We start from the raw sequence: 18,602 nt of genomic DNA, 5'->3' as shown, positions 1-18,602 counted from the left end.
AAACCAAACACCCCTAATGGTGCCGTTCACTGTAACAAATAACCCGGGGACCGCGCATTCCCCACTCGCACTTAATTTTTGACCCAGCTCTCTATATCACAACACAATACCCTACGCTGTCCTCATATGGTCACACCCCCACCCCCGAACGTGCGCTTACGTTTAAGTGAAGCGTGACCGACCCCTTACAGTGACTCTTTTGAAACTATAACGAATTACACTTACATTAGAATTCACTATTCCTGTGTTACTTTTATAATTATTATCTTTTTTAGAGTTCAATCTCAGACCTAATTGAGTCTATCTGGCTAAAACACTAGTTGACTAGTTTCACTGTAAGTAGACCCTCTCGTCTCTCTCTCTCGTTCTCTCTGGACGAGTTCGGGGTCTCGGTCCCTCCGGGTCTCGGGGTCTCTCGGACTCCCGGGGGGCGTGTCGTCGGTCGTCCGGACTCTGTCGTTTTGCTCTCTGTCGGGTCGGGGGTACGTCGAACGAATCCTTCGTCTCCGGTCGATACTCTCGTCTAGGCTCTCTCTGTCGTATCTCTCCACCCTCCCTCCCGTCCCTCCTCCCGTGCCCTCCCTCCCTCCCTCCCTCCCTCACCTCCCTCCCTCCGTTTTATCTTGTCCTCCCTCTCCTCCCCTCCCTCCCTCCTCCCTCCCTCCTCCCTCCCGCCTCCCGGCTCCTCCCTTCCCCCCTCCTCCCCTCCTTTCCCCCCTCCCTTTCCCTCCGTCCCTCCCTCCCTCCCTTCCCTCCCCCTCCTTTTCCTCCCTTTCCCTCCTCCTTCCCTCCCCCCTTCCCTCCCTCCCCCCCCCTCCCCCCCTCCCTCCCTCCCCCTCTTCTCTCCCCCCTCCCTCCCTCCCTCCCCTCCCTCGCCTCCCTCCTCCTCCTCCTCCTCCCTCCCCCTTCCCTCCTCCTCTTCCCTCCTCCCTCCTTCTGTCCCCTTTTCCCTTCCCTCTCCCCCCTCGCCTCTCCCCACCGCCCCCTCCTCCTCCTTCCCCCCCATCCCTTCCTCTCCTTCCCCCGGTTCCTCCTTCCCTCATTTCTTTCCGTAAGTCCTCCCTGTTCCCTTCCTTCCCTTCTCTCCTCCTCTTCCCTCCCTTTTCCCCCCTCCCTCCTTCCCCCTTCCCTCTTTTCCCCCCCTCCCCCCCTCCCTCCCGTTCCTCTCCCTCCCGCCCTCCCCCTCCCTCCCCTTCCTTCCCCCCCTCCCTCCCTCCCTCCTCCTCCTCCCCCTCCCTCCTCCCTTTCCCCCCCCCTCCCTCCCTCCCTTCCCTCACCTCCTCCCTTCCCTCCCTCCTTCCCCCCCTCCTCCCGCCCTCCTCCCCCCCTCCCCCCCCCCCCCTCCCTCCCTCCTCCCTCCCTCCTCCCTGCCCCCCTTTTCCCCTTTCCTCCCTCCCTCCCTTTCCTCCTCCCTCTCCCTCCTCTCCCTCCCCCCCCCTTTCCTCCCTTCCCTCCCTCCCTCCCTCCCTCCTCCCTCCCTTTTCCCTCCCCTCCCTCCCCCTCCCCCTCTCCTCCCCTCCCCCTCCTCCTCCCTTCCCCCCCCTTCCCTCCCCTCCCCCCCCTTCTCCCTCCCTTTTCCCTCCTCTCCTCCCCTCCCTCCCCCTCCCTCCCCCCCCTCCCGCCTCCCTCCCCCTTTCCCTCCCCTTCCCTTCCCTCTCCCCCCTCCTTCTCCTCCCTCCCTCCCTTCCTCCCCCATCCCTCCCTCCCTTTCCTCAACTCCTCTCTCTCTTCCTTCCCCTCTCTCCTCTCTCTCTTCTCTTCTTTCCCCGGTCCCTCCCCTTCCTCTCCTTTTCTCCCCCTCTTCTCTCCTCTCTCTCCCTTTTCGTCTCTCCTCTCTCTTCCTTTCTTTCTTCTCCCCTCCTCTCTCTCCTCCTTCGGCCCCTCTTCTTCCCCTCCCTCTCTCTCTCTCCCTCTTCCTCTCTCTCTCTCTCTCCTCTCATCTCCTCTCTCCTCTTCCCTCCTTTTCTCTCTCTCCCTCTCATCCTTCTCCCCCTTCCCCTTTCCCCCTTTTTTTCTTTCCCCTTTTTTTTCCTTTTCCCCCCTTTCTCCCCCCTTTCCCCCCCCCTTTTCCCCCCCTTTTTCCCCTCCCTTTTTCCCCCCTTTCCCCCCCCCCTTTTCCGGTGGGCCCCTTTTTTTTTCCCCTTTTTTTTCCCTTTTTCCCCCCCCCCTCCCCTTCTTTTCTCCCCCTTTTTTCCCTCTCTCTTCTTCTCTCTCTCTCTCTCTCTCTCTTCTCTCTCTCTCTCTTTCTCTCTCTCCTTCTCTTCTTTCTCTCTCTCTCTCTCTCTCTCCCCCTTCCCTCTCCCTCTCCCTCTCCCTCTCCCTTCCCTCTCCCTCTCCCCTCTCCCTCTCCCTCTCCTCTTCCCTTCTCCCTCTCGCTCTCTCTCACTCTCTCTCTCTCTCTCTCCTCTCCTCTCTTATCTCTCTCTCTCTCTCTCTCTCTCTCTCCCTCTCCCTCTCCCTCTCCCTCTCCCTATCCCTCTCCCTCTCCTCTCCCTCTCCCTCTCCCTCTCCCTCTCCCTTCCCTCTCCCTCTCCCTCTCCCTCACTGCCTCCTTCCTCACCCCTCCCCTCTACGACTCTATCCTCTACGATCTCTCTCTCTCTCTCTCTCTGCTTACAGCCTCCTCTCTCTGCTCTCTTCTCACTCACCGTCGCCCTCTCTCTGTCACGTCCCGACGCATCTCATCCTACTCTCGAATACTTCTTCTCTCTCTCTTCTCCTCTCTCCTCTCTCTCTCTCTCTCTCTCTCTTCTCTCTCTTCTCTCCTCTCGCTCTCTCTCTCGCTCTCTCTATCTCTCTTCTCTCTCTCTCTCTCTCTTCTCTCTCTCTCTCTCTCTCTCTCTCTCTCTCTCTCTCTCTCTCTCTCTCTCTCTCTCTCCCTCTCCTCTCCCTCTCCTCTCCCTCTCCCTCTCCTCTCTCCGCTCTCTCTCTCTCTCTCTCTCCCTCTCCCTCTCCCTCCCCCGGATACTAGTGTGACTACTAGTACTGAACCTTCTTTTACCAAATCAGATGATAAAATACTCATGTAATGGAGTAAAACATCCCTCCAATCTCGGCAGTCAATTAAACCAAAATTTAACGAATTTATAATTGACCAGAGGTTAACGGGTGATACTCGTAAAATATCTGTTCCATATATTGTCGAGTCCAACTCGGCGCGCGTCCTGGTAGGTTGTAAACCTACAATACTATAGTGAAACGACAGAATCCGCATAAAGTTAAAGTTGCAAACTTATATTTTGTATTTGACCAAAACCCATAATTATGGGTAGAGTGGAGCGCTGTCAGTGTCTCTCTTTCCCAAACAAAAGGCAATGATATCAATTTGAATGACCGTTATCAAATACAAAATGAAACCGAGAATGAAATCGGACGCTCGTTTTCCCACTCATTCATGGCTTACGAATTGTAATAAGTTTCGATTTATAACATGTAATCTATTTCAATTGTAAATGAATGGGGAAAACGAGCGTCCGATTTCATTCTCGGTTTCATTTTGTATTTGATAACGGTCATTCAAATTGATATCATTGCCTTTTGTTTGGGAAAGAGAGACACTGACAGCGCTCCACTCTACCCATAATTATGGGTTTTGGTCAAATATCATCTCTTTTTGATTATAAATATAATGTAAGGGTACTTTACAAAGCCGAAATGTAAACTCATAACTTCATTAATATTATTAAAGAGGTGATTTCAACGATTTCGGAATTTAACCTTTGAAAACATTTCCTTGTGTTTAGGTAGGCATATCTGTTGATAACTGACTGAATATGACACTTTTTACTCAATCAAGTCGGTATTAAATTCATATATATAATGCCATTTAAATGTCGTGGGAAAGAATTTATTCGAAATAAGAAATGAGAAAAATTCTCACCTTTCGCACGTGCAAACTTTGAGCGAACGTTGCGTGCGCATCCAATATAAAATCACCGTAAAATTTTATTATCTTCGTATTTTATATCTAGTTCAATAAGTGTGGAAAGTTTCAGAATATTTCAGGAAGAACTCTCATCACAACGGGACTCCAAAGCTGATAAAAATCGTGAAAATACCAATTTTCAGTGATTTTAGCAATTTTCTATCATTTTGGGCGTGTCCTCACGTGTGCAACTTTTTTATTTTCAACTTTAAAACTAGCCTATGACACAATTTAGACCATTAGAAAGCAAAATTGAGCTTCACAACTCAAGGGATGGCTCAACACCAGAGAATACTAGAACGTAAAATTAGCGTTTTTATAAAATTATTCTTTAAAAAAGCATAAACTTCAATAGCGAATATCTTTATGAAGGAGCAAGCTAGAAAAACTTTCCGGTAGATTTTCAGAATGCTTAAACAATTATCTAACTTCAATAGGTCCTCAAATTTTGAATAAAATTACTCCTTATTGGCGTAAAATCAATTTTAAAAGTGATTACTTTGTCAAAAATAAAGTTTTTTAAATGGTTAACTTGATGACGTCATCAAGTGGTGATGATGATGTTAAATTACTTTTTAATGTAATGTAAACTAAATTCTAAACAATTATCTTCAAGACCTGTGGTCCGAGATGGCTGTATCTTTAAAGCTTCTGAATCTACGGACACCTAAATATAGCCTATAATTGACTGGCAAAGCGTCTATCCCTGAATCACAGTGCTGGCAAGCACGACCGTTGCATTTATTGTGGGTATACTATGTACCCCATTTACTATTATACCCCCTTTACTATTATACCCCCTTTACTATTAAACCCCCTTTACTATTATACCCCCTTTGGTACACGTTACAAGTCTCTTTCGTGCACGCGAAGCGTGCACTCCGGCCGGAGGCGGCGGCCGAAGGCCGCCGCCTCCGGCAGGAGTTTTTCAGGCATTAAGACTCATCGGAAGTCGTTCAGCAGATTTATTTTTAGTTCAAAACATTCTAATTTGATGTCAAAGATGACAGGAATAAAAATAGTTATGTTGAGATTTTCAAGAAATTTGCATAAAATACTCGCCAGCACTGTTATACGAAATTCGGTAAAAAACCCAAAATCGCCATATTCAGGTGCCTTAAAAACCATGTTAAAATTGAGTTACAGATCTGAAATTTTTCAGGGCGTCTAGACGTTGACCAAATCGACTGCAAAAAAAGTTTCAGGTCTCAGGATCATCGGGAAATGGGTTTTCTAGAACCCCTGTTTTACGATAGATTGTCGTGATACATACATACCTATATACATATATTCAGGGATAGACGCTTTGCCAGTCAATTGTAGCCTGTATTTAATTGTCCATAGATTCAAAAGTATAAAAGATACAGCCATTTCCGACCACAGGTCTTGAAAATAATTGTTTACACTTTAGTTTACATTGTATAAAAAAATTATTTGACGTCATGAACACCCCTTGATGACGTCATCAAGTTAACCGTTTTTAAAACTTGATTTTTGACAAAGTAATAACTTTTAAGATTAATTTTAAACCATTAAGGAGTAATTTTATTCAAAATCTGAGGAAATTTTCGTCTTAGATAATTGTTCAAGCATTCTGAAAATCTACCGGAAAGTTTTTCTAGCTTGCTCCTTCATAAAGATATTCGTCATTGAAGTTTGTGCTTTTTTGAAGAATTATTTTATAAAAACGTCAATTTTGCGATTTAGTATTCTCTGGTGTTGGGCCATGCCTTGGGTCGTGGAGCTCAGTTCTGCTTCCTATAGGTATAAATTGTGCATTAGGCTAGTTTTAAAGTTGAAAATAGAAAATTTGCACACGTGGGGACACGCCCAAATTGATAGAAAATTGCTAAAATCACTGAAAATTGCTGTTTTCGTCATTTTCTGTCAACTTTAGAGTGCCGTTGTGATTACAGTTCTTGTTGAAATACTTTGAAACTTTGCATGCTTATCAAACTATATATAAAACAATTACATGCAAAAATTTACGGCGATTCAATATTGGATGCGCACGCAACGTCCGCTCCAAGTTTGCACGTGCGAAAGGTGAGAATTTTGCTCATTCGTGATTTCCAACAAATTCTGCTTTTTAATGTCATTATGTATGAATTTAATGCCAACTTGAATGAGTATAAAGTGGCATATTCAGTCAGTGATCGACCGATATGCTTACCTAAACACAAGGAAATGTTTTAAAAGGAAAAATTTCGAAATCGTTGAAACTTCCTCCTTATTAATATTAATGAAGATATCAGTTTATATTTCGACTTTATAAAGTACCCTGACATTATAATCAAAAAGAGATGATATTTTACCAAAACCCATAATCATGGGTAGAGTGGACCGCTGCCAGTGTCTCTCTTTACCAAACAAAAGGAAATGATATTAATTTGATTGACCGTTCTCAAATGCAAAATGATACCGAGAATGAAATCGGTCCCTCGCTTTTCCCATTCATTTACAATTGTAATAGATTAAGAAGAACTACCCAAAGGCATCTGTGGGGGAAAAGCGAGCGACCGATTTCATTCTCGGTATCATTTTGCATTTGAGAACGGTCAATCAAATTAATATCATTTCCTTTTGTTTGGTAAAGAGAGACACTGGCAGCGGTCCACTCTACCCATGATTATGGGTTTTGGTAAAATATATTAATATATATGTATGTATCCCGACAATCTGTCGTAAAACAGGGGTTCTACTAGAAAACTCATTTCCCGATGCTCCTGAAACTTGAAACTTTTTTTGCAGTCGATTTGGTCAACGTCTAGACGCCTTGCAAAGTTTCAGATCTCTAACTCAATTTTAACGTGGTTTTTAAGGCACCTGAATATGGCGATTTCGGGTTTTTTACCGAATTTCGTATAAGTATAACAGTGCTGGCGCGTATTTTATGCAAATTTCTTAAAAATCTCCACATAACTATTTCTTATTTCTGTCATCTTTGACATCAAATTAGAATGTTTTGAACTAAAAATAAATCTGCAAAACGACTTCCGTTGGAGGACTTCGCCGCTTCGACGCGCCGCGCAAACTAGCATTCTTGCTTCGCATCGAAGCAAGCATCGTCCGTCGACGATCGTTGCTCTGCTTCGCAGAGCAACGATCTCGACGGATTGACATCGTCAATCAACGACTTCCAATGAGTCTTAATGCCTGAAAAACTCCTGCCGGAGGCGGCGGCCTTTGGCCGCCGCCTCCGGCCGGAGTGCACGCTTCGCGTGCACGAAGGAGGCTTCCAACGTGTACCAAAGGGGGTGTAATAGTAAAGGAGTTATAATAGTAAAGGGGGTATAATAGTATACCCCCAATAAAGACAACGCTCGTGCTTGCCAGCACTGTGATTCGGCCCAAAATGTTTTTACGAGGCGAACATTAATTGCAAAAAACCGTAAGTCTCTATCTGTTTTACTTTTGAAAATAGATCCAGCCGGTAGGTTTAACTTGTCATACGTTGTATGACCCGCCGCGCACGAAGTGCGCGGCTCCCCCTGTATCGTCACTATAGTGAAACTTGTCATACGTTGTATGACCCACCGCGCACGAAGTGCGCGGCTCCCCCTGTATCGTCAGGACGTGGGGGTCGCAACGTGATACAAAGTGAAACGACCGTGGGGGTCGCAACGTGATACAAGGTTTAACGGGGGGGGGGGGGGGGGGGGGGGGGGGGGGGGGAGAGAGCATGCTTGGGAATTTTCCTGTTCGACTGAGTCATAACTACAATTGTGAACGCCGAACGCCGCAAGTTTTGGCCTCGCCGCCGCCGATTATGACAAAACGCGGCGGTGTGCATCACTGCTCTGATCTTTAACCAATTAGGGTTCACTTCACACGCCGGAGCCGGAGGTATCATAGTCTATTCTCCGTCACAAACACTTAAACACAAGGTCCTTGGCCAGGTAAGATTATTGGAAATGGAATCGCGCAGCTAGTACGCCTACACTGAATCAAGGGCAGTAAAGCTTTATGTTTCGTGAAAAATCATACTCATAGTCAAGAGTGAAATGCGCGGCGCCGAATCTTAGTCCCAACAATTCACAGTTATTGTTATGGAATTTGACCAAAACCATAATCATATGTCTCTCTTAGAGAGAGAGAGAGAGAGAGAGAGAAAGAGAGAGAGAGAGAGAGAGAGAGAGAGAGAGAGAGAGAGAGAGAGAGAGAGAGAGAGAGAGAGAGAGAGAGAGAGAGAGAGAGAGAGAGAGAGAGAGAGAGAGAGAGAGAGAGAGAGAGGGGGAGAGATCTCTTTATATTACTTTATTAGGAATAATGACTCCCACGTGACACAAGGATGATTCCCACGTGCTACATTTCTTCCCATTCACAGTGACGCAATACCAAAACGTGTCACAGATATTTGCCCACGTGCCACATTAAATTTATATATTCTCGTTCCTATAATGCACATGACTTGTCGTGGGTCGGTGACCCTCTCTTTGTCACTCCGTTATTTTCTGTTTTTTCTTTTCCGTTATATAGTCCGATCTATAACGTCACTAGTTACATTAAGACAAAAATTATAGCTGTACCATGTTTTCATTGTATTTTTTACGATTTAATGAGTTGAGCACACGTTCCGTATGTTAGCTGCAGTTCAGGGCTCGATCAGTTAAACTTAATTATCTGCGCCGGATAGGTATCTCATATCTAATTTTTGGAAAGTGGTCCGGTTTCCAAAAATGTGGTCGGATATTTAAGTAATAATCATTATATATTACAATTACCAATTAACATTAACATAAATGAAATATTGTCTCTGTCTTGTCTCCGAAATTATAGCGCTAGAAACCAGGCAGCAGCTAAGCCTAAACTAGAGCGGTATTTGGAAACCTGTTTATCTGTTAGTTATTTCTAGTGACGATTGGGTTAATCAGTTGTCGTTTCAAAGTAAATTAGGTAGACTATGATTGGGTTTAAAATTATTTTCCCGAGCTACCATGTCTAGGAAAAGTCCAAGTTGGGTTCATTCATCCGGTATTATAGGACAAATTATCCCTCAACTTGACTCACGAGCTAACCGTGACCAGGGTTCCTCCATCACACTCTCAATTCTTGGTTGACGATGTCAACCCATCGAGATGGTTGCTCTGCGAAGCAGAGCAACGATCGGCGAAGCAAGAATGCTAGTTCGCGCGGCGCGTCGAAGCGGCGAAGTCCTCCAATCTCAATTCATGATCCTCGTAACCACTGAACTTCATTCAGTAACCCGATGTTAATCAAGGTTTATCCTGGACTCATTTTGTCACGTGATACCGAAGCTGCGCTGTGGTTGAAACACGTGTCTGTATACTGTGATACTGAGTACCAAGGCCTAGTGACCGAGACATAATATAATTCCTTTCGACTCTTGTTTTGCTCCCTATCTACCAGAATCCCAGCCAATTGATAAAACTTTAGTAATCATTAATATAATAATATGATATCTTAAAGTCGCTATGAGTTTTATGTTTCATTTAATCAAAACTTACCATTCAGGGAGGAAAATGTTATGAAAACTTATACAGCGAAAACAGTGGACAAATTTGCCAGCTGACTATTTTTTACATATTGTGAGTAGTAGAAATGTATACCTTTTTAATTAAACATTCCTCATGTGCAATAAAACACATGCATTATTTGTCTACTATTTCATATTTCCAAAAAGATATTTCTCGCTCAGTATCCTTTTAAAATAATAATCTTACTATATATAATTATAAAGCGAGACGATATATATGGATGGATCCGTACCATTTTACTGACACCAGAGCATCAACTTTAACGCGACTTTCCGCAAAAACCGTAAAAGATAGGATTTTAGAGCCCAAAATTTGGACCCCCAAGTGGTGTTAAAAACGCGAATTAAATAGGTAATAATTATTTTAGTCTATTGAGTCTTGACACCATTTTATGGTTAAACGGGTTCCTTCTAGTAACACTAAAGGGTGGAGCGAAACAAGGGTAGTTACTAGGGTAGTTACTAGGGTAGTTACTAGGGTAGTTACTAGGGTAGTCACTAGAGTGGTTACTAGAGTAGTTACTAGGGTAGTTACTGGGGTAGTTACTAGGGTGGTTACTAGGGTAGTTACTAGGGTAGTTACTAGGGTAGTTACTAGGGTGGTTACTAGGGTAGTTACTAGGGTAGTTACTGGGGTAGTTACTAGGGTGGTTACTGGGGTAGTTACTAGGGTGGTTACTAGGGTAGTTACTGGGGTAGTTACTATGGTAGTTACTAGGGTGGTTACTAGGGTAGTTACTGGGGTAGTTACTAGGGTAGTTACTGGGGTAGTTACTAGGGTGGTTACTAGGGTAGTTACTAGGGTAGTTACTAGGGTGGTTACTAGGGTAGTTACTAGGGTAGTTACTAGGGTGGTTACTAGGGTGGTTACTAGGGTAGTTACTAGGGTAGTTACTAGGATGGTTACTAGGGTGGTTACTAGGGTAGTTACTAGGGTGGTTACTAGGGTAGTTACTGGGGCAGTTACTAGGGTAGTTACTAGAGTGGTTGCTAGGGCTGTTACTACTTTACTAGGGTATCCAACAGCCTCAGCAGCAATAACACTAAAGTTTTCTCCTTCCTAAAAGCTTATTGTGGCGTATCTATCAGTGCTTGTCGTGTCAGAGTATTTGGAGGCCCTGAAATCTGTAAATACGTACATAATTTATATAATTACATGTGTTTTAGGCTCCCGTTTGCAAAAACATGGATCTTGTCGATCTCCCCTTACTCTCTCTCCCACACTCCCTTTCTTTACACACATGCTGACCACACCCTCTTTTAGTGTAGTACTGACTAGAGACTCTAGAAGTAGAGCAGCGCCCTACGAATTAATATGGTTACCCAATTACAATATGCGGGCAGAAATTAGCGCTAAAAATTCATCTTACAGTTACAGTCGGTTTACTGTTAATGGCGCACTACCATTGCCTACCTAGACTAAAACTTCTAGAAGGTAGACATTTTAAACTTTTCACTTAAACAACAAAGTTAAGTCATACGAAGTGCCGTTAAGTTTACATCCATGGTAATTCGTGAACGGTTGCTAATATCGGGGAAAATTTTGTAGTTTATAACCTACCGTACCAAAACGCGTGCCGAGTTGGACTCGTTGACGGAAGATGATTAATCACTCTACACTCGACTGTCACGTGACTTCTTCAACCCGTTCTCTAGCTGGCCCTGAACGACTATTCAAAACCCTGACCCTCTAATCTGATCCCAACGTGATCGAGACAGTTTTTCGCCAATATCTCGCCAGAGAGCATTTTGACCCTATGTCATGGGGGTGATTCGGAATCAGCGTCCGAAAATACATCGATTCAAGTTGAATTCAACTGTCGGGGGCCCTTTTAGAACAATCTCGAAGATCGACTGTAGAGTGATTTAGCACGCTCGCTCGTTGACGGTCTAAATCTAATATTTGGAACAAATATTTTATTTTTACGAGTATATCTCACCCGTTAAGAAAAACTGCCAGTCACTTTTGGAAATAAATGTTGCTTTTTAAAGAATTATAAAAGACACTATTTGAGGCAACGAAAAATTCGCAACTTGCTTTAAAAGTACGTAACGTGCGTACTAACCAACTATGGCCGTTCGTATATCAAGGACCGCGAATATATATCTATATTAATTTGAATAACTGTCCGCAAATGCAATATGATACTGATAATGAATCCGGTCGCTCGCTTTTTCCATTCATTTACAATTGTAATAGAAAACCCACTTCCCAATACACGACTTCCGATGAGATAGATATAATAGTATAAAATATATAACTATAAGAGCCACGGTCATGCTTGCCAGTGCATGACTGTGATAACCATAAACCATGACATGATTTTATTATTATAATTATAGTCGCTATGACTTATGAGTTTTATGTTTCATCTAATCTCAACCAACAATTCAGGGTGGAAATCCTATGAAAACAGCTGCAGTGAAATACAGTCGAAAAATTTGCCAGCTCAGTACGGTTTTAACAAATTGTGAGTAGTAGAAGATTTATAATGTTTTAATTATACATTCCTCATGTGCAATAAAACACATTTTGTGCATTATTTGTCTACTATTTCCAAAAATATATTTCGCTGTGTCCTTTTGAAATGGTAATTTAAGTGCGGTCCAAACTCTAGAACCCGAGACTCTAGGGAAGCGACCTACAAACCAGGGCTCTAGGGCGTGGAGACTTGAATTGATAATTACATAGATACACATTAGTAACACAAGTATCAAGAGTAATTAGAATTTTAGAATTGTAGTCACATTTCTTAGTAGAAAGCCTGGTAACACAGTCAAATAGCTTTAAGTTTAAACAAACCGTGTTAATTAAAATCATTAATGGGACACATTGCACTGCACCTTGAAAAGCAACACTGTACTGCAAAACACAGCTAGTGTGAAATAGAAGGCGGCAACCAGACTAGTCCTCCCGGGGCGTGCCAATGATAAACTTTGCCTGCTCACAAGTACTAGGTACACACTACGCACTAATTTAGTCGTTCAGCGACTAAAGACTATAAAGTATAATTACTCACGATAATTAAGTATCGTACACTAGTCTAACACGATAGATACGACATCTTAGTATCGTATGCGTAAATAGAAAGGGTACAATATCAAGTACCTATTGTATAATAATGACAGTTAAGTAGCTGTGTATTATGGAGTATATTAAAGTATTAAGAAGTGTTTGAGCTTTCAATTCGATCTTACACGCAATTTAGTGCTGTTATACTTTCAATACGATCCAATGACTAGAATTCGATTACTAAACTACAGGGTGGCCCAAAAGTAACTGCCCACACGCAACCCTTTATTTACTCACGTAATTCTTCTTAGAATTGTACAGAAATTTCAGAGATTATAGATATGGGTCAAACTTAGATATCCTAAAAGTCCCGTCAAATTTAATTAATTACAGTGGGTGTGGCACGCCACTCCCTTTTTTCACTATTGTCGCCATAAAGTGGGAACGTTTCCAGCTAGGAACTTCAAAATTTCTAGACACATTTGGCTTGATAATTGAAGTGCTTTCCCGAAATTTCAAGTTAGTTGTTCACAATTTAACCGAGTTGTGACTCTTTTAAGAACTTGTAGATACGTGATCCAGCACTTAATCAGTGTTATCTTCACTCAATCAATGATCTGATTGGTTGTAAACTGCTTATAGGACAGCAACCGAAGTAAAGCGCTATGAGTATAACGCAAATTTCTTCAGTTTTAAGGAACGTCAATATCAGTATTCACTCAAATTGATCAGATCGTCATCCATCAACAGGCTGAAAAAACACAACACTGAACTGTAAAACACAACACTGAACTGTAAAACATAGCACTGAACTGTAAAACACAACACTGCACTGTAAAACACAACACTGAACTGTAAAACACAACAATGAACTGTAAAACACAACACTGAACTGTAAAACACAACACTGAACTGTAAAACATAGCACTGAACTGTAAAACACAACACTGCACTGTAAAACACAACACTGAACTGTACAACACAACACTGAACTGTAAAACACAACACTGAACTGTAAAACACAACACTGCACTGTAAAACACAACACTGAACTGTAAAACACAACACTGCACTGTAAAACACAACACTGAACTGTAAAACACAACACTGCACTGTAAATCACAACACTGAACTGTAAAACACAACAATGAACTGTAAAACACAACACTGAACTGTAAAACACAACACTGAACTGTAAAACATAGCACTGAACTGTAAAACACAACACTGCACTGTAAAACACAACACTGAACTGTACAACACAACACTGAACTGTAAAACACAACACTGAACTGTAAAACACAACACTGCACTGTAAAACACAACACTGAACTGTAAAACACAACAATGAACTGTAAAACACAATACTGAACTGTAAAACACAACACTGAACTGTAAAACACAACACTGAACTGTAAAACACAACACTGAACTGTAAAACACAACACTGAACTGTAAAACACAACACTGAACTGTAAAACACAACACTGAACTGTAAAACACAACACTGAACTGTAAAACACAACACTGAACTGTAAAACATAGCACTGAACTGTAAAACACAACACTGCACTGTAAAACACAACACTGAACTGTACAACACAACACTGAACTGTAAAACACAACACTGAACTGTAAAACACAACACTGCACTGTAAAACACAACACTGAACTGTAAAACACAACACTGCACTGTAAATCACAACACTGAACTGTAAAACACAACAATGAACTGTAAAACACAATACTGAACTGTAAAACACAACACTGAACTGTAAAACACAACACTGAACTGTAAAACACAACACTGAACTGTAAAACACAACACTGAACTGTAAAACACAACACTGAACTGTAAAACACAACACTGAACTGTAAAACACAATGCTGAACTGTAAAACACAACGCTGAACTGTAAAACACAACACTGAACTGTAAAACACAACAATGAACTGTAAAACACAACACTGAACTGTAAAACACAACAATGAACTGTAAAACACAATACTAAACTGTAAAACACAACACTGAACTGTAAAACACAACACTGAACTGTAAAACACAACACTGAACTGTGAAACATAGCACTTAACTGTGAAACATAGCACTTAACTGTGAACAGCACTGAACTGTAAAACACAGCAATGAACTGTAAAACACAACACTGAACTGTAAAACACAGCATTGAACTGTAAAACACAGCATTGAACTGTAAAACACAACACTGAACTGTGAAACACAACACTGAACTGTAAAACACAGCATTGAACTGTAAAACACAACACTGAACTGTAAAACACAACACTGAACTGTAAAACACAACACTGAACTGTAAAACACAACACTGAACTGTAAAACACAACACTGAACTGTAAAACACAACACTGAACTGTAAAACACAATACTGAACTGTAAAACACAATCTAGGTAAACTATAGGTAAAAATATAATATTAATCATAAGCTAAAATGTACTAATCTTTGTATTCTAAATGGGGAAAAAGAAGAAACATTGTCAGTCAGTCGAGAAAATTGTCAGTCAGGCTATATGGCAGCTTTGTAACTGTAAAACACAACACTGAACTGTAAATCATAACACTGAACTGTAAAACACAACACTGAACTGTGAAACACAACACTGAACTGTGAAACACAACACTAAACTGTAAAACACAGCACTGAACTGTAAATCACAACACTGAACTGTAAAACACAACACTGAACTGTAAAACACAGCATTGAACTGTATAACACAACACTGATGACTGAACTGTAAAACACAGCACTGAACTGTAAATCACAACACTGAACTGTAAATCACAACACTGAACTGTAAATCATAACACTGAACTGTAAAACACAACACTGAACTGTAAAACACAACACTGAACTGTAAAACACAACACTGAACTGTAAAACACAACACTGAGCTGTAAATCACAACACTGAACTGTAAAACACAACACTAAACTGTAAAACACAACACTGAACTGTAAAACACAACACTGAACTGTAAAACACAACACTAAACTGTAAAACACAACACTGAACTGTAAAACACAACACTGAACTGTAAAACACAACACTGAACTGTAAATCACAACACTGAACTGTAAAACACAACACTGAACTGTAAAACACAACACTGAACTGTAAAACACAACACTGAACTGTAAATCACAACACTGAACTGTAAAACACAACACTGAACTGTAAAACACAACACTGAACTGTAAAACACAACACTGAACTGTAAAACACAACACTGAACTGTAAAACACAACACTAAACTGTAAAACACAACAATGAACTGTAAAACACAACACTGAACTGTAAAACAGAACACTGAACTGTAAAACACAACACTGAACTGTAAATCACAACACTGAACTGTATAGATGATTTTTTTTAGATTTGAAAAATTTTCAAAACGGTATATACAAATCAACAGGATTATAAAACATAAAAATAAAAACCGCTTTGTCGGCAAATGCCAGGATATATATAACACAACACTGAACTGTAAAATACAACACTGAACTGTAAAACACAGCACTGAACTGTAAATCACAGCACTTAACTGTAAATCACAACACTGAACTGTAAAACACAACACTGAACTGTACAACACAACACTGAACTGTTTAACAGAACACAGAACTGTAAAACACAACACTGAACTGTAAAACACAACACAGAACTGTAAAACACAACACTGAACTGTATAACACAACAATGCACTGTGAAACACAACACTGAACTGTAAAACACAACACTGAACTGTAAAACACAACACTGAACTGTAAAACACAACACTGAACTGTATAACTCATCACTGAACTGTAAAACACAACGCTGAACTGTAAAACACAACACAGAACTGTAAAACACAACACTGAACTGTATAACACAACACTGAACTGTAAAACACAACACTGAACTGTAAAACACTACACTGAACTGTAAAACACAACACTTAACTGTAAAACATAGCACTGAACTGTACAACACAGTTACTGACTACTAACATTTCTCTAGGTAACTACCAGTAAAGATGTCTGACCAGAGCACTGAACTGTACGTAGCAGCTGAGAAGGGTAACACAGAGGTTGTAAAAGAGCTGTTAACACACAGTGATATTGCTGTTAACAAGGTGGGTAAGTATGGTACACCACTGTACAGAGCAGCTGGTGAGGGTCGCACAGATGTTGTAAAAGAGCTGTTAACACACAATAATATTGATGTTAACACGGGGAGTAAGGGGAGTTCACCACTGTACAGAGCAGCTAGAAGGGGCACACAGACGTTGTAAAAGAGCTGTTAACACACAGTAATATTGCTGTTAACAAGGTGGGTAAGTATGGTACACCACTGTACATAGCAGCTATAGAGGGTCACACAGACGTTGTAAAAGAGCTGTTAACACACAGTGATATTGATGTTAACAAGGGGAGTAAGTTGGGTACACCACTGTCCATAGCAGCTTATAGGGGTCACACAGATGTTGTAAGAGAGCTGTTAACACACAGTAATATTGCTGTTAACGAGGAGGGTTTGTTAGGTACACCACTGTACAGAGCAGCTGAGAAGGGTCGCACAGACGTTGTAAAACAGCTGTTAGCACACCGTGATATTGATGTTAATAAGGGGGGTGTGTTAGGTACACCACTGTACAGAGCAGCTCAGTGGGGTCACACAGAGGTTGTAAAAGAGCTGTTAACACACAGTGATATTGATGTTAATAAGGAGGATAAGTTAGATACACCACTGTACATAGCAGCTAAGCAGGGTAACACAGAGATTGTAAAACAGCTGTTAACACACCGTGATATTGATGTTAATAAGGGGGGTGAGTTAGGTCCACCACTGTCCATAGCAGCTCTGCAGGGTCACACAGATGTTGTAAAAGAGCTGTTAACACACCGTGATATTGATGTTAATAAGGGGGGTAAGTCAGGTACACCACTGTCCATAGCAGCTACACGGGGTCACACAGATGTTGTAAAAGAGCTGTTAACACACAGTGATATTGATGTTAATAAGGAAGATGCGTCAGGTACACCACTGTACGTAGCAGCTAAGTGGGGTCACACAGAGGTTGTAAAAGAGCTGTTAACACACAGTAATATTGATGTTAATAAGGGGGATGAGTCAGTTACACCACTGTACAGAGCAGCTGAGAATGGTCACACAGATGTTGTAAAAGAGCTGTTAACACACCCTGATATTGATGTTAATAAGGGGGATGAGTTAGGTACACCACTGTACAGAGCAGCTGATCAGGGTCACACAGAGGTTGTAAAAGAGCTGTTAACACACAATAAAATTGATGTTAACCAGGAGGGTAAGTGGGGTACACCACTGTGTATAGCAGCTGAGAAGGGTAACGCAGATGTTGTAAAAGAGCTGTTAACACACAGTAATATTGATGTTAAATTGGAGAATAAGGAAGGTGACACTCTCCTCCTGAAAGCTGCTAGGATGGGTTATTTGGACATTGTGAAACAAATGTGCCAAGTTAATGGCGTGGATAAGAACCACGTTAATAATTTAGGTTATACCCCCTTTCTCGCTGCTGCTGAGGAAGGTCATGCTGATATAGTTAAATACCTTCACCAATTAGGCTGTGTCAATATGGAGCAAGTGGATAACAGCCAGGCAATATATGTGTTCTGTAAAAGTTCCGTCTTCAAAACACTTGTTGACATCTTCGTAGATCCAGACGTTCATGACACCCAGTTATCAAGTTTATTGAATGTATTGTACGTAAGTTTGCAGGCTAACATCAAATGTGACTGTGGTGAGGTCAAGTCTCCAGACAGTCCAAAGAAATCCAAAGAAGCAAAGAAGTCTAAAGAAGCCATCGAAAAAGACGCTTTTAAAAAGTTTCTTCGAGAAACATTGGGAGAGGCTGTTTTCGAAAGATTTTCCGCCCAAATAAATAGAATTTCTGATGAAGGATATGAAGGAGACATTGACGCAAAACTTGTAGCAAAAAGTATCGCTAAAACCTATTTGACGGAGAACGATCAAGAATCGATCAATGTTAAAGAGGATCAAGGATGCTGCGCTCCCATAGAAAATGTTAAAGAGGACATTGAAAAGTGTCTGTTTTCTGCATGCATTAGGAGGTTTTCGCACAAGTGTAGTGTTCGGGGAAGCTTTGAC

At 41.7% G+C, this 18,602-nt stretch overlaps 2 protein-coding genes and 1 long non-coding RNA gene across 3 annotated transcripts in view; all 3 read left to right on the top strand.

The window, feature by feature from the left end:
• LOC134825516 (uncharacterized) overlaps positions 1-16,506 on the top strand; it is a 59,252-nt gene extending 42,746 nt beyond the window's left edge. The window contains exons 4-5 of the long non-coding RNA XR_010161557.1: positions 11,818-11,893; positions 16,473-16,506. This is a non-coding gene — a long non-coding RNA (uncharacterized LOC134825516). The remainder of the gene's footprint in view (positions 1-11,817; positions 11,894-16,472) is intronic.
• LOC134825399 (tumor necrosis factor ligand superfamily member 6-like) lies at positions 1,315-8,189 on the top strand (the record flags this gene model as incomplete). Its single annotated transcript, XM_063837577.1, has 2 exons — positions 1,315-1,380; positions 8,106-8,189. Coding segments are annotated over 2 exons (150 nt in total), but the record flags the coding sequence as incomplete, so codon positions are not given.
• An 825-nt stretch (positions 16,507-17,331) lies between the features above and the next one.
• LOC134824836 (ankyrin-3-like) lies at positions 17,332-18,513 on the top strand. Its single transcript, XM_063836812.1, has 3 exons — positions 17,332-17,336; positions 17,459-18,319; positions 18,459-18,513. Exons 1-3 carry the CDS (start codon positions 17,332-17,334, stop codon positions 18,511-18,513), a joined length of 921 nt encoding a protein of 306 aa, XP_063692882.1.
• Positions 18,514-18,602: the final 89 nt, after the last annotated feature.

This window comes from Bolinopsis microptera, chromosome 13 (genome assembly GCF_026151205.1).
Source record: "Bolinopsis microptera isolate Bmic1 chromosome 13, MBARI_Bmic_1.0, whole genome shotgun sequence".
In the NCBI taxonomy this organism is placed as follows: domain Eukaryota; kingdom Metazoa; phylum Ctenophora; class Tentaculata; order Lobata; family Bolinopsidae; genus Bolinopsis; species Bolinopsis microptera.
The sequence above is the reverse complement of the archived record's forward strand: the minus strand, read 5'-3'. Positions and strand labels throughout refer to the sequence as shown.